The 19,795-nt window shown below is 43.6% G+C and overlaps 1 protein-coding gene across 7 annotated transcripts in view; it reads right to left on the reverse strand.

The window, feature by feature from the left end:
• Positions 1–19,795, reverse strand: part of GRIA1 (glutamate receptor, ionotropic, AMPA 1) — a 306,850-nt gene that overhangs the window by 48,128 nt on the left and 238,927 nt on the right. For all 7 annotated transcript variants that reach the window (XR_001137844.1, XM_012653191.1, XM_012653187.1 and 4 more), the window contains one exon: positions 1,442–1,640. Coding sequence is in view for 6 of the 7 variants with exons in the window: in XM_012653191.1 (XP_012508645.1) it covers positions 1,442–1,640 (199 nt within the window). In the remaining variant the exon portion in view is untranslated. The remainder of the gene's footprint in view (positions 1–1,441; positions 1,641–19,795) is intronic.

The following is a 19,795-nucleotide window of genomic DNA, read 5'->3' on the forward strand; positions in this document are numbered from 1 at the left end:
TGGTTAAGACTTTTGCCCCTTTCCTGCCTATCATATAGAACACAAAGTTCTATATGACCAAGAACTGCAGCACATCACACAGCAGGGTTTTTGGGGCCTACGGTTTGCTACATGAAGTTTCAGAGGGAACCTAGGTGAGTCTGGGTGGGAGCCCTACCCTCTTGCCTGAGGCAATACAGAGGCTTGCTCTCTATGCTCCTTCTGCTACTTGCTAGCTGTGTGACCTCAGGCGATTACTTTTGCCTCTCTGAGCTTCATCTATAAAATGGGGATAGCAATCCCTGACTCATCTCTAATGAGAGGATTAAATGAGATAATTCATGTAGAGTGTGCTTAGCACAGGATCTGGTTTATAAGTAAGTAGTAGCAATTGTTTATTATTTTTATTCGATTGCTGTATGGTAGCTCCACATGCCATTTGTTCAACTCCAAGTGTGAACATGTTCAAAATCTAGGGAACTACAGGTTTTCCTGCTTCTGGCATTTGTTCAAGTTGTTCCCTTTGCCTAGAATATACTTAGCTTACTCAGGTCTGACTTGGTTTTATGAGATCTAGAAATGTTTTCAGGTCTACCCTGCGTGGCTTCAATCCCTACCCCTTCTTTAATATATCTCCCTAGTACTTGCATTTCCTTGAAGCCCAACTGGTAAATGGAGCTTCCATTCCTTGTTCCTTGTTTTCCCTCTTGTTTTAGATGACTTATCATCTAAAATAATCTCATTAAGACTTTTTGAAATAGACATTATTGTCCTAATTTTGTAGATGAATGGAAATGGTGTCACAGAGGCCAAGTGCACAGAACAAGGAAAGGATGGAGCCACGGTCTGAACCTCCATCTGCTGATCCTGCAGGTTGTGCTCCCAAGCTCTCTGCTCCTCCACCTTGGCCCACTGCCTCCCACCAAAAGACATCTCACCACCTCCACTCCCACTTTACATTTTCTCACCCTCCTGGAACTATTAATATTTAATAGATCACCTCTTCCAGTTATTTTTTTCCATACACTATCTTCTTATTTGTCAAGTAACAAATATTCATTGAGCTCCTTCTATGAGATAGGAGGGAACACAAACAGCATGAGGTCCAGACCTTGTCTATAAGCTGTTCCTAATCAATTGTTAACTAGACTGTAAGGTCTTTCTGGGAGCAGGGAGGAAATTGTATTTGATATCCTTTGAAGCACTTGGAGTATCAGCATGGACTGGTTTATGCAAGGAGTCTAAATCAATGCGGGAGATTTGAAGCTTCCACAAATGCAGAAATGTAGATTTCTCAGGGGACTGTGGAAAGCTCAGAAATATCCTGCGTTTCCCTGACTTGCAGTCAGTTAAGTAGCAGCCGTGGCTGCCTATAATCTCAGGCTACTTAATGAGAAGGAAATTTTCATGACAGTTGTGGTTCCCTTTGGTGAAAGTGCCTTTGGACTAGGGATGTCCCTACCCTGAAGAACTCCTTAGTAGATCCTGCTTCCAGTGTCCCATAAGCAATTTCTGTCTGCTTCGCTAGGTCCTCTGCACTCTCGATAGGAGACACCATCCTCTCTACGGTCAGGAAAGCGGCCAGGTTGGCTGTATATGAGGAAATGATGATCAAGGTGAAGAACCACCAGACACCACCAACGATGCGACCGGACAGGGACCTGCAAGCCAAAGGGAAGAGGCATTAGGAGAGTGGACATCAACTGTGGAAGGCTATGGGAAGGGGCTGACAGACAGCCTGAGCTCTGTCAGTGGAACTGTCAAACCGTATCACGCCCTTCTCCTCTCTCAGCAAGATGTGAGAATTCAAATGTCAGATTTTGTTCCTTATCATGGATAAGAACCTGTGGGGTTGCTGTCCTTCAGGGGCAATAAAGCCCACATGCACATGTTCACACTCACTTTCACACATACACATACATCAAGGCATATGCCAACAAAGACACAGATATGTCAACACTTGCCCATAAAAATCACAAACATCAACAAACACCCTTTCAAATGCAATTACATATACGCCAAATGTTTGTGCACACATATATGAAGGGGCATGCATTTACACACACAATGGACACATTTGATGGGTCCCGAAATATTTCAGACTACTTTCTCATTATTGTCCTCCTGGCTGGCAAAGGCCACCAAAAGGATGGACTAGAAGGAATGGAAGGAAGAAAATATTGGAAATAGAATGAGAACAATCATACTCCAGCCACTGTGAGGAATGTCACCATCGGGTGCAGGCAAAATCCCCCCCTCCACCACCCAAGAAAGAAAATTTGGCTGAAATAAAAAGATTAAAAAGGCAAATATAGACAATCTTTCATGAGATGAGAAATTTATCCTTGAACTTCTCAGCGTACTATTCTCCTCTATTATGCCCCAAACAATGAAGAGAAATGTGACCAGCCAAGAGTTCCACTGTGATCTCTCCGATTTGGCTAGGATATTTCCAAGTACAGGGCTTCCCAAAGATACTACAAGATGATTTGGACGTTACATGGGGTGATTTTATGTGGTGAACAGACATGACTTCAAATCATACTGAATCAGATAGTGATAAAGTTATTTGTATTAAATTTCTTTTCCTATCCTGTTCAATTTATCAAGGAAGTGCTATCCTGCAGCTACTATATCTTTAAGGCCTTTATAAAAGGAGCTCTGACAACCTCAAGCTCAGAGCCTTCAATAGGAGACAGTGCTAAACTCAACCTAATATTTAACAACTAGAGAAATCATCAGTCCAACCCACGAATTTTAGAGATAAAGAAACTCCAGAGTCTCAAATCACACTGTGTCTCAGGAGTAGTACCCAGGCCTGCTGGCTCAGTCTATTGTTCCACACCGTTTTGAAAACCTCGGTTGACCCTTTCTATGTTATTCCCATGTTCCTCGGCACTTCCTTTTGTCTCTCTTTCTTGGAGATTCCTTTTCACTTTAGACAGACAGTGAAATCCAACAAATACTTGTTATTGATTGCTATATGGAAAAGAATGGTCCTAGGTACTTCTCATTAGGAAGAAAATAAGAGAGAGGAATCTTGTACAAAGGAATGAGATCGGGAGGGTGGAGCAAAGCTATGTCACATATTTGCTCTTTTGATGATATCCCATAGATTCAGTGAGCTTTCTTTGTTCCTTTTCATTCTTTCTTGTTTTCTCTCCTCTGACTGTATATTTTCAAGTAGCCTGTCTTTGAACTCACTGATTTTTTCTTCTCCTTCATCAATTCTGCTGTTTATGCTTTCTATTACATGTTTCCTTTCATTCATTATATTTTTCATCTCCAGAATTTCAAGTTTTTAAAAATTATTTCAATCTTTATGTTAAAATTCTCTGATAAATTTTTGAATTGTTTCTTTTTTTTAAATTAAAGTTCACTGAGTTTCCTTGACACAGCTATTTTGAATGCCTTGTCTGCATATCTCTATTTCTTTGGGGTCCTTCACTGTTGACTTGTTTTGTCCATTAGGTGAAGTCATAATTTACAAATTATTTTTGATGCTTATGGATGTATGTTGACATCTGTGCATTGAAGAGTTAGGTATTTGTTCTAGTCTTTGCAATCTGGCTTTGTTTGTGTCTGTCCTTTAGTTGGCCTGTCCAGAAATTTAAGCAGACTGACTGTTGTCAGAACGCATGACTACTGCAGCCATTTCAGCACTAGAGGGTGCCCTAAAACTAGGTTCACTGTGAGTCTCACAAGGGTTCCAGGGTTGTCATGGTGACCTGGCCTAGATGGACCTGGGGAAGAGCCAAGGAAGATACTGGGGCTGTGTGGGAAAGCTGGCCAGGGATCCAAGTTAGGAAGCTTATCCCATTGGCCTAGACAGGTGTGCATTTCCTGGCAGGTCCCTGCACAGGTGGGACAATTGCCTGACTACAGTGAGAGGAGCTGTTGAATGGAAGTTGGCGAGCCCACCCCCAGTGTCCCAGATGTGTGTATCTCCCAGTATTTTCCTGTGTGGGCAGGGAAGTTCTCTAGCAAGAGGGGCCAAACCAAGTCTGAGCCCCCTAAGGATCTGCTATGGGATGGATACTGATGAATTTGCCTCCGTGTCCCAAACATGCACACTTTCTAGCAGTTTCCTGAATAGGCAGGGGAGTTCCTGAATTTCATCAAGAGGGGCCAGGGCAGAGATTAATCTCCTTTGGGATCTGATATATGGTGGAGGCTTATAGGTCATCATGGAGGTTCAGATAGATAATTTCCAGGCTGCAAGATGTGGGTGAGTGTCTTTCCAGGTCCTTGAGTGTACTGACATAATCTAGGACCAGAGCTGACGGGTGCTGGAGCTGAGTTGCAGGGTAACTTTGAGATCCACTGTTGAGACTGATGTTAATGGGCAAATGAGCTTTTCTGCTGGGACACTAAGGTACATGATTCCTCCTGGACTCCTTGACAGATAGTTTTGATTGCAGGCCAAATGGAACTGTAGCCAAGCCCCTTGGGGAACATGACATTTCTAGGTTTCAGCCTGAGAACATGATCAGTGGGTCTACTACCTGGACACTGGCCTGAATTCTTAAGACAGTCTTCCTAAATATTGGGTTCCACAGGATTTCACAAACTCCTACCTGAATCTTGAGGGTCCTGCAGGCAGACTTTGTCTATGGATGGGTACAGAATTCTCATTGTTGGCTTATGAGCAGGGTATCTCCTATTCTGCCACCTTGCTGTTACCATCTGAGACTAAACTGAACTTCTTGCCTCCATTTGGCTCCCTATCCCTCACTGCTCTGCCTAACCAGTTCTGCAAAAAGCAGCCTGAAGGATCTTTTGAAAAATATTAATTGAATCATGTTACCTCCCTACTTAAAACCCACCAAAGCATTCCTCTTAACACTTGGAATAAAATTCAAACCTTTGTGAGCCTTGAGGACCTGTGTGATCTGGCCCCTGACTTACTCTCCAATATCGTCCAACAACATATTTTCTGTACTCTATACTCATGCTGTTCTTTCTTTAGTTTCTCATATTCAAACATCTTCCACCCTTACCACATTCTGCTCTTTCCTCTGATCAATGCATCAACTGCTATTCATCCTACAGACATCACAGTAATTTTCACATTTTCAATGTTCAAAGGTAAGACTCACAGCCCCATGTAGTTCTCATGGTAGTAGAAATATGTCATCTGTTTGTTTGACTGTCTGTATTCCCCTAGACCATAAGTTCCATGAGAGTAAAGGAAACTTTTAGTTCTTTTGTGCAGCATTGCATCTCCAGCACCCAGTATAGAGTAGGCCTTCAATAACAAATGAAAGCATAAATGCTGTCTCTCTCATAACCTGGTATCTCCATTCACATTGAATTTTAGAGACTGGGAAGCATCATCAGGGCCAGGAGAATCCAAAACTGCCTATGGTCTGGGGTGTCTGGAGTCATGGTCTCAAACCAACTGTTCAGATGGCTGCCTACTTTTCCAACACTACTAAACTGAGAGGCCTAGCTAAGTCATTCCAAGTTTAGGATCATCTAGTCAAGCTCAGGCTTCCCAAGAAAGTTCCTGTCTAAGTCTCCTTCTTTCCTGTTCTCTTTTAATTAACATTTATGTGCTGGGTTTTTTGAGCAGCTTATCCTGCAAGGTATTCCCCACATCCCCACCTACTTAGTGAAGATACGAAAGTAAGAGTCTATTGCTTAATAGTCAGTAAATGACATCGTGGAATAACTGGAGGTCTGGGGGAAGAGGCTTTTTCAAAATGTGACTTAATCCTGTTGCTTCCTTTGCATCTGATCCACAAGATGGGAACTTGAGTATGAGGCAACCCTCTCCACCTTCAGTTCAGATCTTGTATAGGTGAAGCTGGGTGTCTATCCAAGAATGCTACATTTTCCCAGCTCCATACTAGAGGCAAGGAGCTGGAGTTATTAGAGGCCGGGCCTGGGAATGAGAGCCTTTGCCCTTTCACTGACCATCCCCACACCTCAGCAAGTCACATGCCTAGGTGAGCCTTAGTTTTCCTGCTCTATATAATGGGTGAGACTTACCCTACTTCATGGTGAGTCACAACTCTTAGCCCATTCTTTTCCTTTAACTAATACAAGCTATTGGAATTAAAATGGTACAAAGGAAAGCACTTTGAAAAGTGCCGTTGAAACATGAAGCATGATTTTTATGATGACTATTCTCCCGGGGAGCCACAGGGCAAAGCAGTATTTTTCTTAGTAGGGAAAGAACAGCTATGATCCTAAGCCCTTGGAGGTCTGTCTAGTCACCTGAATTTTGTTAGCCTCATAACTTGGCATAGCTCTTCCCAAAACCCTCTAGTAAGGATCTGATCTGGACCATTCTTTGAATCTCTCTAGTTGATTGATGAATCCCTTATGTTCCTCCAGAATTGGCCCCAACTTATATGACTTGTTGGATCCATTATCTTACTTCAGCTGCACATACAGCCCTGTGAGATGGATGGGAGAGGTATGAATATCCCCATCTTACAGATGGAAGAACTGTGGTTCAGAGACCTAAGGTGACTTGCCCGGAGCACACCGTGAGATAATGGCAGAGCTGGGACTGGAAACCAGGATTTCCTATTTCTTGTCTAGCACTCTAGCCACTGCAGAACATTACCTCCCTCACCAAATTCTGATTGACTTGTGGATGGGCCTGGCCTTCCCCATCCCATGACTCCTCTGTGATGCTGGCTGTCACGTAACACTAACTTCCTTAAAGCTCAGTGGAGACTTTGGTCAGCAGTCTGACCACCAACATATCCATACAATTAGAAACCTGCTTGTATTTGTTTTCTATTGTTGCATAGCAAATTACCACAAATGTAGCAGCTTATAACAACAATTATTTATTGTCTCATAGTTCTGTAGGTCAGAGATCTCTGGTAGGCTGGCTAGATTCTCTGCTAATGGTCTCACTAAGCTAAAACCAAGGTGTTGGCTGGGGCTGTTTTTCTTATTCGGGACTCAGGGTTCTCTTCCAAGCTCCCTTGTTGTTTGCAGAATTCATCTCTTTGTGGGTATAGGACTGAGGTCACTGTTCTCTTGCTGGCTGTCAGCTTCTAGAGGCTGCCTACATTCCTTATCACTTGGCCTCCTCCATCTTTAAGCCCACAATAGCATGTCAAATCCCTCTCATTCTTTGAATCTCTCCAATTTCCACTAGCTGGAGATAACTCCCTGCTTTTAAAGAGTTTACCTGATTGGGCCAGGCCCACCTGGATAATCTCTGTGTCTTACAGTCTATTGATTTTATAGATTCATTACATCTATAAAATCTCTTCATAGCATTACAGAGATAAGCGTTTGACTGAAGAAGCAGGAGATAAGGACCTTTAGAATGGTGAGTATCACACTATTTATTCATTCATTTTGCAAGTATTTCTTGTGTGACAAACACTGTTGTACATTGGGGAGATAAAAGTAAATACACCATGGTCTCTCCCATGAGCTCAGAGTCTGATGGAGAAGATGGGAAGGCAGTGTAGCCTACTGACTAAAAACATAGGCTTTGGGGACAGACATCCTGGATTCCCTGCAAAGTGCTTAAGCACAGTATCTGGCACACAGTAAGCACTTGGTTAAGCCATCGTCACCATCTTACATAAATATCGTAGGCAGTAATTACTGTACTATCTTAATTATGTGACAAGTGAGAAAACAGTATCAAGAGAACACAGAAGGGCTTACTAATTACTCTGCTGGCAGAGGTCAGGGGAAGTTATCAGAGGAGGAGATACCGTGTTTGCTAGGTTTTGAAGTATGAGTAGGAGATTACCAAGCAGGGTAGATGCAGGGCTGGGAGAAGGCATAGTAGGTAGAGGTAAAAAGGAGAAGGTAAGATCTCACCTCCTGTGTAAACTTCCCCAACTTTGCCAGCAGAGCCCTAAGCCATCCCTTCTGTGTTTGCATTATACCACTATCATTCTTCTAATACAGTACTAACAACACAACTATATTTATTTAAGATGTTACTGTAATTATCGTTGGTGGTATTTATTGACTAAGAGTGATGATGGTGGGTTTAACTAAAGCAGAACCCACAGAAGTTGGAAGAGGCAGGCTAACTGAAGAGACACAGAGATCCAGGTGATAGGACTTGCTGACCCACAGGAGTGGGGGCTGTGGGAGGGGAAAGACACCCGTTTGTGCCTGCTGGGTGAATGAATTCTGATGTGGTTTAGGAGTCAGACGCTGGCAGCCAGCTGTCTCTTCTTGCGAATGGTCTTTTTCCTTTCATTAACAAAACAGTAAATGTATCATTAAGTGCATTACTTAATGCCAATGGAAGATAGTAAGGATCTGATCGGACCATTCCCTGGTTTATGACAGGCATTTCTTGTCCCGGTCATTGATTAGAATTCACTGCAGGCCTTTATATGTGTGTTTCTAATCTCACAGCTTGGATCTGTTGCTCTAGACCAGAAGTCAGCAGATTTTTTCTGTAAAAGTCCAGGTAGTAAATATTTCAGGCTTTGTGTGCCGTAGTCTCTGTTGCACTACTCATCTCTGCTGCAGCATTGTGAAAGAAGCCATAGACAGTATGCAAACATGCGCATGGCTGCGCTCCAATAACACTTTAATCACAAAAACAAGCAGCAGGCTGGATTTGGCCTACAGGCCATAGTTTGCTGACTCCTGCCTTCAATCCCTGCTGTGAGTATCAGAGACCTTTGCTCCAAGTTAATATGCAACAGTAGTCAAGACATTTTTTAATCATCTATCCAGTTATTAGCTCTTCCACAAGAACATCCAGATAACATATTGCAATGATTCATTTGACAATTGCTTTTGTGTGATCCTTAGGGAGAAAACAGAAGGCGCTGTCAGTCTCTATCAAGAGCATAGGCTCAGGGCTCACAAAGCGGGAGGGAGTCCTGCCTTGTTTCTCATTGGTTGTGTGACTTTGGGCAAGTCACTAAATCTCCTTGTGCTTACTTCTGTACACAATGGAGTAGAGTTGTACTTACTCATGTTAAAGGTGTTCTTAAAAATTAAAAAGGGAAATTCACATGAAGCACACAGCACAGCGCCCGGCACAGAGTAAGCGCTTTGGGATGGAGGCATGTGGACGGTGTGAGGAGCATGCCGAGGGGGGCTTGGGAGCAGCCGCTGAGGCTTCAGGAAAGCAGACACGTGGGCCAGTGAAGGGAGTGGAAAGTTATTAGACAGCAACCAACTTTTGATCCCAGCAACCTCCTCTCTGGGACATCTCTGACAAGGAGTTGGATATGGACATTCTTCTTTATTTCAAAAGCATGTCCTGTCATCCCCAAGAGGAAGGGGACAGAAGGGACACCTCCTGTGTGCCTGCATTCAGCTGAGCTCAAGAGGTCACTGAGCGCAACCTATTTCCCTTTTTCCTCTGCTTCAAATGGCTATTTTTAAAAGTAATAGAAACAGGCATGAAGGCACAGGCTCAGACGGACCGCCTTGAGATTACTGGGAGAAAAAAGTCCATCTTGACTAATTACTGAGCTGAGCTGTGTTCAGAGAGAGGCTCACTTGGTATCGGGCATCGAGGTTCCTAGACCAGGATAATTAGCTCTGGCCAAATGTAACAATTTTACTGATGAGGCTACTTCATCCAAGATGCTGCGTCTGGGTGGCAAATCATTGCATTTGTCACCAGCTGCAAATCACTCGGCACTTCCCTGGCAGAGCTGGAGAGATTGATTTTAATGGCCCCAGCTGCTGGTCACTGTGTTCTAGCACTGAGCTAGGGGAGGGCCCCGGACCCTGGTGGTGAGTCTCAGGGCTGGGGAGCTCTACGGAAAGCCCAATACTCTGTAAGCTGGTGTACTGCTCTAGCACTTGCAGAGAAATGTTTCAAGAGGAATGGTCTTTTGTCCCTATTTTTTTTTTTTTCTACTTAGGTAGCCTATAGGAGTGTAGTGTGAGCAGTTTGCAAAACAAAACAAAACAAAAAAAGGATGTAGATTCATTCATTTATTCATTTATTAATTCTCTGATTCCCTCTCAAAGCCTCAGTTTTCATACCTGAAAAAGGGGGATAATGAATCCCATCGCATGACTTGTGAATTCAACAAGTCATATCTCACACTTAGCACAGACACAGTGGAGCTCAAGATGTCACCTGTGATGATGATGATGATGATGATGATTTGTTCTGGAAACACTTCTCTTAGCTTCTAGGCCCCTTACTCTCTTGGGTCCCCTCCAGCTTCACAGATTGCTCCATCTTAGTCTCCTTTGCTGGTTTCTTCCTTCTGCTTCCTCTCAAGCTGTTGTGCCCAGAGCTCAGGCCTCAGCCCTCTCCCCTCCCTGTCTGCAGTCTTGCTTGGATGATCTCTTCCAGTCCCATGGCCCTTATACATAGATGCTGATAACTCCCAAATTTAAGTCTTCACCTCCTCTCCTCGTCTCTAAATGCGTATATAATGTAACTGCCTGCTGGATACCTGAAACCCAAAGTATCCGAAACAAAATTCCCAATGAACCCTCACCAAAGAGCCCCCCGCCAAACACAACTGAGCTCACTCTTCTCTATTTTCCTCATCTCAGGAAACGGCCCCACTGTCCACCCTGCTGTTCAGACCAAACACGGGGGAGTCATTTCTGCCTTGTCTCTTTCCTCATCCCGCCCATCCAGTCCGATCATTCCCCTGTCTTCATTCCAGCTCCCAGATTCTAGTATCACATTTCCTGGCTTCTTCTCTTGTCCTTGTACAATTCATATTCACACAATAGCCAGAGGGATTTTTTAAAGCTGTAAATAGGATAATGTTGTTCACACCCCACATAAAATCTGTCATATTTAGGCAATAAAATCCAAATGTTCTACCAAGACTTATAAGACACTAACAGGGCTGCCCTGCCTCTAATCGTCTCTTGTGCTGTCTTTCCCTCCTTTGCTGTGCTCTAGCCTCTTTGGCCTTCTTGCAGTTCTTAAAATACACTGAATTCTTTCCTGCCTCAGAACCTTTGCAATTGCTATTCCCACTGCCTGGAACTCACTCCCCTGAAATTGTCCCAAACCTGCCTCCATCCTACCCTTCAGGTTCTGACTCAAATGTCACCTCCTCAAATACACTACTCTAAGTATTGTTACCTCACCCTCTCTCATCTTACCTTGTTTCCTTTTTTTCATAGCACTTATCAAAGTCTAAGTGATCTTTATATAATTATGTATTTACTAATTGACTTGTTTATTCATTTATTATCTGTCTCCCTCCACTAATATATAAGATCAGTGAGGGCAGGGGTCTCATCAGTGTCATTCACTGCTATACCCTCAGCACCTAGTATAGTGCCTGGCACAATTGAGTAGGTGTCAATTGATATAGACTGAGTAGATGAATGATTACACAAATGTTTACTGAGGTCTGACTACACACCAAGCAAGATGGGAAATACCTAAGAAGTTTCTTCTTAAGGAAATTAATTTAATAGGAGAAATGTAACCCACACGGAAGCAACTATGATAGCTGCGCTAGGTGAACAGCACAGGTAGTCACTGATTAAGCACTAAGAAAAAGAAGAGGTGGGAAAGGCCACATCCTGCTGGGAAAAATCTAGAAAGGCTTCAAGGAAGAGATGTCATTTAACTGGGCTAAGCAGGGAAGGCTGGTTTTGAGCATTCTGAAACAGAAAGGAAGGCATTTCCTGGAGCAGGAACAGCCTGTATTATGATGTGGAGATAGGACATGAACATGAAGAAGCAAGAGTTTCACTTTGCCCAAAACATACTAAATACACCGGCAGCCATCGTTTTCTGAGTACCAGCTCTGAGCTAGATACTGCGAGAGACACTTGACATCCATTTTTCTAATTCTTATCACTCTCTTCGGGCCAGGCAGCCCTGAAGAGAGTAATACTCCTTTGATAAATGACAAAACTGAGGTTCAGAATGATGAAATAATTTGATAAGGTCATAAAAACAAGTCATGGAGCTTAAATGGGAACCCAGATTCATTTGATTCCAATGGTGTGATTTCAACTGTGCTCTAAGTGGGTCCATCTCTGACCAGGGCCACCACCCTCATCTCTCAAGGTTTATCTTCTCAGGTCCCAAGCACCACTTACCACAGTTCCTAGACACAAAAGAATATTTAGCACCACACTGGTGTTAAAAATGTGACTTCCTCCATGTATATTTTTGGGTTTAAGTTCTTAGAAGAAGCCACTTGCTTTTTATAGCTGCCTGCCGGACGGCCCATAATACCAAAACATATGGTTCCTCTGCATCCAGAGCCCCCCATCCCCAGAGCTCTTACTATCTGCTGAGCCACTGGCTCCTTTGCAGAGGTGACATGGGCTCCAAGGGCCTGGGTCCCTGCCTCAGTGGGCCAGATGTGGGCCTGGGTTGTCGTCTGTGGCCCAACATGTCTGGCATTTGAAGTCCTCGGCATTGGGAACATATTTAAATGTGGGATGTTGTGGGATTTTTAAAAATGGACCCCACTCCATAAGCGAATGGGAAATACAATAACAATGTGTCCTCCTGCTTTAGTGAACATTTGGTTAGCACCAGCACAAGTCACATAGTGAAAGGAACTATTCTACTTAAAATAATCCATTGAAAAGCCTCCATTTGCCAGGTATTTTTTCACCCTGCTCATTTTCCTGCACACTCAGCCCCTCCCTCCCACATATCCCCAGCTGAGTGAGCAGGACAACCCTCAGAGACAGGAAACAGTCTCCCTTCCTCTCCTCACCCTTAGGAACCCCCTTCCCCCAATTATTTCTTCAAAGGGGCACTCGGCTGTTTTTGAGGCAGTGAAAAGAATTATTAAGTGAGAGTTTCAGAGCTGTACAGACCTACTACTCCTGCCTCTGCCAGTTATTAACTATGACTTTGGGTGAGTCATTTCACAACTCTGAGCCTCAGTTTCATCTACCTATGAAATGGGGATAAGAACAGGAACAACCTAGAAGGGCTGTTGTGAGGATGAGCTGTAACGTGTTTAGTGGGACCAGAGTAGATACCTGATAGAAGCACTTACTACAATTCAGAAATGAAAGGCTGGGCGCGGTGGCTCACGCCTGTGATCCTAGCACTCTGGGAAGCCGAGGCGGGAGGACAGCTTGAGCTCAGGAGTTCGAGACCAGCTCTGAGCAAGAGCGAGACCCTGTCTCTACTAAAAATAGAAAAAATTAGCAAGTCAACTAAAAATAGAAATAAAAAAAATTAGCTGGGCATGGTGGCACGTGCCTGTAGTCCCAGCTACTCAGGAGGCTGAGGCAGGAGGATCGCCTGAGCCCAGGAGTTTGAGGTTGCTGTGAGCTAGGCTGATGCCACGGCACTCACTCTAGCCCGGGCAACAAAAGCGAGACTTTGTTTTGAAAAAAAAAAAAAAAAGAAATGAAAGATGACGTGAAAACAAGTTTACCATAAGATGTTAGGCGAAAAAACCTCGAGACGAGAACTTAGCTGGCCGACATCTTGGTTTCAATCTGTGAGAACCTGAGCGGAGAATCAAGTCACGACATCTTGGACTCCTAACTACAGAATATGGGTGCTAAGCTACTAAGTTTGCGGTTATTTGTTACACAGCAGTAGAAAACTAACATAGGCTGACTGGAAATCAATATACAATGTTCCCTTAAACCACCTCTTGTGTCTGCCATTTGAGGATGTCTGCAATAAATCCATAATCCATTGCTTTAGCCCCATCTTCTGCTTTTCTCCTTTATATTTTCTGGACAAAATGTGGTCTGCTATCAGCCTGCTTGGGATAAAAAGCCATTCTGCCGAGAACTGGGTGGTGACCTTGGACAAATTACCCAACCACACCATGCTTCAGTCTCCTCACCCACAAAGTGGGATATGGTGGGCAGAAAATGTTCCCCAAAGACATATGTCCTCTAATCCCTAGAACCTGTGAATATGTTACATTACATAGCAAAAGAGACCTTTTAGATAGAATTAAGGTAGGGGAACCTCAAAATAGGGAGATTATCTTGGTGGACTCAATGGAATCACATTGGCCTTTAAAAATGGAAGAGGAAGGCAGAAGAGTTGGTCAAAGAGGTGAAACAGATGAAGACATAGGAAGGATTGGAAGCATGAGAGGGACTTGATCCTCCATTGCTGGTGTTGAAGATAGAAAAAGAGGGCGCAAGTCAAGGACTTAGGGTGTCCTCTAGATGACAGAGAATCCTTAGCTGAGAGTCATCAAAGAAACAAGGACCATAGTCCTACAAACACAGGTGAATTTTGCCAAGAACCTGAATGCGGAAGGAAATGGAGTCTCCCCTAGAGGTCTCAGAAAGGAACGTCGTTCTCCTGACTTCTTTATTTTAGCCTGGTGAGATGCATTCTGGGCTTTGGATCTATAGAAGTGTAAGATAAGATAATACATTTTTGTTGTTTTAAGGTGCATTAAGTTTTAATTTGTTTATGTTTTGTTGCAGCAGCAATAAAAATGAATAGAGGGATGTTGTGAAGAACAAGTCCATGTAAATCGCGCAGGACAGACAGTGGCATAGAGCAAGTGCTAATCCAGGCTATTTCCTCTCACCACTATTTTTATTAGTCATCCAGGGCTCTGGCCACACTCATCCTCCCTGTCCACTCTGAGTGCTTTCATTCCTGCACACTCTTACCTTCTCCTCATGTTGGGAAGGTATCCTTCCCAACTTCAAAATCCATCTCAGATGCCATCTTCTCCAAGATGCTTTCCCCAGCCCCCTCAGCCAGGTGCAATCTCTTCCAAAGCAACACTTCTTTTTGTACATTTCTAACTATTATATTTATTTAAACCCTAGGTTGTATGAATGGTTTTCTCTCTTTATTAAATTCTATATGCTGTGATATGTTATGCTATGATAACAAACAACTCCAAGTAAGTCCCCAGATCTTGGCTTAAAACACCAAGTATATGTCCTTCTTTGAAAAAATTTATTTTTATGTGGTTAAAACACTTAACATGAGTTTTATTCCCTTAGCAAATTTTTAAGTACAATATTGTTGCCTGTAGGTACAATGTTGTACAGCAGATTTTTCTTCGAGCTTATATATCTTGCTTAACTGAAACTTCATGCCTATTGGTTAGTAACTTTTCATTTGCCCCTCCCCTTAGCTCCTGGCAACCACCACCCTTTGATTCTATGAATTTAAGTATTTGAGATACCTCATATAAGTGGAATCATGCAGTATTTGTCCTTCTGTGACTGGCTTATTTCACGTAGCATGATGTCTTCAAGGCTCATCCATATTGTTGCACATTGTAGAATTTCCTTTTTCTTAAGGCTGAATAATCTTCCATTGTATATGTCTACCACATTTTCTTTATGCATGCATCTGACAATGTACATTTAGGTTGTTTCTATACCTTGGCTGTTGTGAATAGTGCTGCACTGAATGTGGTGGTGCTAATATCTATTCGAGATCTCGATTTCAATTATTTTAGATAAGTACCCAGAAGGGGGATTGCTGGATCATACGATAGTTTTATTTTTAATTTTGTGAGGAGCTTCTATGCTGTTTTCCATGGTGCCTGCACCATTTTTTATTCCCACCAACAGTGTACAAGGATTCTAATTTCCTCACATCCTTGCTGAGACTTGTTGTATTTTCAGGTATATTTCTTGCTCATGCCATATGTCCATGGCAGGTTGGGCTATTCTCCTGCCGCCCTCCCTTTGGGGCTAAGAATGGCAGAGACGCTGCCCTCTGGAATGTCCCCAGTTGCATGCTGGCTCTTAAGCCTTCTTCCTACTAATGCCACACTTCACTTCTGTGCATTGTTCACTGGCCAGATGAAATATTAGTAAAATGGCTGCACCTAGCTTCAGCATGGAAACAGACCAGCAATAATCCTGCCTTGTGCACAAGAGGAAGAGAGCTGGATATATCTGGTGGACAACATTTGGGACACTCACAAGTGTCTCCCACAACAATCCCCTAGGGAAGAAGTTTTCGCCACAGTTAACATTTCACAGGTGAAGAGCTTGAGTCAAAAGGATGGTGCTTGGCCACATGTTTTCTAAATAACAGGGTTGGAGCTAGGACCCAGTGTCCTCCCATCCTTCTTCTATCCCTGCTGTAGCTCTTTATACAATGCTGCTATGAGCCTGACATTGTGCGGAGGGTGCAGCAGAGAACAAACTCGGCTCAGGCTCTGCCCTCATGTGACAGTTGGCTACTGTGCCCAGTTCTCCTTCCAGCCCTCCACACCCACCTCCCTTATCTCACCCTGCCTACATTTTCTATATGTGCTACCTGTCATTATAGTTGTCCTCCTCTCACTCTCTGCACAACTAGATCACAAGCAGCTGGAGGACAGGTGTGGGATCTTCAACTTTGAACTCTTTGCAATCCCTAATGTATTATATTAGGCACTCAACAAATGTTCTTTGGGTTGAACACAAAATTGAAAACAAAATTCACTTTAGATGCCAAACATTTGTTCTCTGCTTATATCCCCCCATGTGTTCCCAAAACTGGTGTATTAATAGGGATTTGCATGTGCTTTGCCAGTTTATTGTAAGGAACATTAGCTATCAGCATCTACTTTAAAAAGAGATTAATAAGATCATCAACAATATAACTCATAAATCATTCTGAAAATTGCCAAAGTAATTTCTTAGTTTCTTTCTTTTTCTTCCAAGAGGTTCCACTTTTTTCAGTGACTTATACTAAACTGACAGTTCTAATTAGCAGTCATGAAAACTCAAGCTTCTAAAGCCATGGCAGATTAGAAAAGAATTTTCCAGAGATGTCATAAAACTTTTTCCCATGAGGGATGTCATGTGTTTTATCGGTTGGGTTTAGGTGAGAAGGGAAGGCCTGTGGGAAGGACGATGCTGGGAAAGGATTAAAGGGGGAGGACGTGTCTCAGGTACCTGCCTGGCCTTCCCGGGCTGAAGAGATCGCTTGTAATTTACTGCATGTGTGCTTGTGACCCAGTGGGATTGTCAGGGAAGAGCCTGTGGTATCTTACGTCCCATAGCTCTGGGTCCTGTCTATAACCTAAAAGCTGAACCCTGGCCCAGATGGGAGTCCAGCCTGTCCTCAGCCTGCAGGGATTTAAGAAGTCAGCTTTGATGCTGCTGTTGATATTTATTCAGCTGATATTTATTAATATCAAGTGCCTTCTGTGTGCCAGGCCTCATGCTGATGATACTTCCCAGGCTTCCTGGAGGAAGGACCTGCTAAGCTGAGACCTGAATCATGAGTTCACCAAGGAAAGGCTGGATGGTGGGGAAGGTTGTTATAGGCAGAAAAATTAACAAGAGCCAAAGATCTTGGGAGTGGGCAGGAAAGAGCTAAATGGTTCTCTGAGTGGAGGGATGGCAGAGCCGAGGCAGTGGGGCCTTGGTGGGAAGGTGCGGAGTGGTGGGAAGTGAGGTCATGCAGGGCCTTGGAGCATGAAGAAACCTGCAGCAGAAAGGTGGTGGGGGATGGCAAGCAGAGGGTGACACGGGCCAATTCGCATGTTTTCAGAAATCACTGCCTTGTAGAGCGGGGAAGGGACTGGGGCGAGATGGAGGTGCGAACGCTGGCAGGGAGATGAACAGGCAAGGTTGCCGGGGCCCCGATCAGAGAGGGTTCCTTGGACCACATGGTGGCAGCAGGTGGAGAAAAAACGAAGAAGCCTGAACAGCTTCAGGAGGTAGACTCTCTGTTTGAAGACCAATCAGATGTACGGGGTGACAAAGAAGGCTCACTGACTTTTTGAGAGCTCTGTATTTGAGTGACTCTTTCATGCCAGGCATTCTACAAGACGTCTATGTTTATTCCTCATCTCAGGCTAGCAGGGAAGTTGTATTTACCTCCATTTTGTGAGTGGGGAAACTGAAGCTTGGCGAGGGTAGGTGTCTTTCCATCAACACACAGCTAGTCTGCATCCAGCTTCACCTTTTAACCCCTTGGCTACCCTGTCTCCCTACCCTTATCTCTCAGCTTTCTGGTGAGGGCATCTCAGAAGAGAATGGTGACATTTTCTGAGGTGGGAAGCTCTAGAAAAGAAAATGCTCTAGTAGGATCTTTCCAGAATTGCTGGTGGAGGAGAACCAGCTACCAGACCATCCTGGACAATGACATCTACAACCTCGCACTTTCCAAGCTATAGGAAAATTCCACAAAGTTTGCTCTTTCTGCATCCTGTCTGGATGGGTGTTTCATCTGAGTATCTGTTCTCAAGTCGCTGCTCCTGGGGAGCTGGGTCTGGCCTGCTCAGGTCCCATAGTCCCTGTTTAGCACTCTGGTGAGGATGGGGCCTCCGTGTCCACTCTTCCTTTAGCCTCTTAGCAGTTACCATTTAAATTAGCAGTGGAAATCTTCCTGGGAGTAAGAAATGGGATTTGCCCCAGGAGAGAGAAAAATGCCTGAGATAAAGGAGGAGGAGAGGTGTCTGGTATATTAGAGCAGTGAACTGGGGAGCGTGTTAACCATGGACAAGGTACCGACTTCATTTCAAGTCTGTTTCCCCATCTGCATGTAGAACACAAATGAGGGGATAATGTTTACCTGCCTCAGGGTTGTTATGAAGATCAAATACAACAACAAATGACTGTACTCTGAAAACCAAAACACTCCTTGCAAGTGAGAGGACTTGAAGTTCTGATATCCCAAGGTAGAATCAGAGACACAAGTGCTAGAGGTACCTCTGGAATCATCAAGGTCATCTTGATGATTTTACAGGTGAGGAAGACTAGGCTGAGGCTGAGAGATTTAATGACTTTTTCCGAAGTCACCCTCAAAATTAATGTTGGAGCCAGGTTTAGATGGCAAATCCCTGACCTCAAGCTGAGGGTTCTTTCTGCTTTATTGCTTTGGCAGGATAGCACGGTAATTGACAGTCAGATTGACTGGGGCGTGACCTCCAGCTTTGCCAGTTATTAATGTTGTGGTATTGGCCAATTTATGTAATGTTTTTGGGCCTCACTTTTTTCATCTGTAAAAATGGCATAGCTGTCATTGTTAACTCAAAGAGTTTCTGTAAAGATTAAATGAGATAATGCTTGTAGGTGCTGGATAAACTGTGGTAGTAATTATTATTATGACAAGATCATACATTGCACATTTGCTTTATGTCACCACATTCCTCGTCCACCCCATTTGAAGCTCAGCCTGAACTTCAGAGGCTTCCAACCCAACCCAATATATCCCTGATCTTGTTACTATTATTATTTTGTACAAATGTAAGGGGTACAAGTGTAGTTTTGTTACATGGATATATTGTACTGTGGTGAATTCTGGCTTTTAGTGTACCATTGCTGAATAATGTACATTGTACCCATTAAGTAATTTCTCATCCCTCACCCCCCTCCCACTCTCACACCTTCCCAAGTCTCCAGTGTCTATTATCATGCCCAGTTTGATCTCATAAGCTAAGCAGGGTTAGGCCCGATTAGTACTTGGATGGGAGACATCCCTGATCTTAATTTAGTCCCCTACATATTTTACTGGTTGAACTAAGAGGTAAAAGAGAATATGATTCCCTAATGATCCCCGATACTTGCTCAAGCCCATCTCACAAGCCCATTGGAGGATATGTCTTAGTTTGAAGCATGGTCAAGAGGCTGTGTGTCTACCTCGTTCCAATCTAATAGAATATTTCACGCAAATAACTGAGGAAGGGTGGAGGGAGACATGGAATTTAATTGATGTAGGATTAGAGGGCCCGCTATGCTTCTTCAGGGCAGTCCTTATTCAGGAACGTGAAAGGCCTGGAAAATTAAGAGAATTCAAAGGTGTGATCTGCTCTCACTCTAGGGGGTTTCACTTTACACCATCAAAGTTAATGTTCAGGATCATACTATCTCTCAAAGGTAAAGCATCAGAGAAAAATGAAAGTGTCTTTGAGTCTAGGGAGATGTCATTAAAACGAGTTCTGGGTTCAATCACCCCTAAATGCTTAGCGATTATACAGAAGGCTAGAGGCTGTGC

The sequence above is a fragment of the Propithecus coquereli genome, unplaced genomic scaffold (genome assembly GCF_000956105.1).
Source record: "Propithecus coquereli isolate 6110/MARCELLA unplaced genomic scaffold, Pcoq_1.0 Scaffold419, whole genome shotgun sequence".
Classification (NCBI taxonomy): Eukaryota; Metazoa; Chordata; class Mammalia; order Primates; family Indriidae; genus Propithecus; species Propithecus coquereli.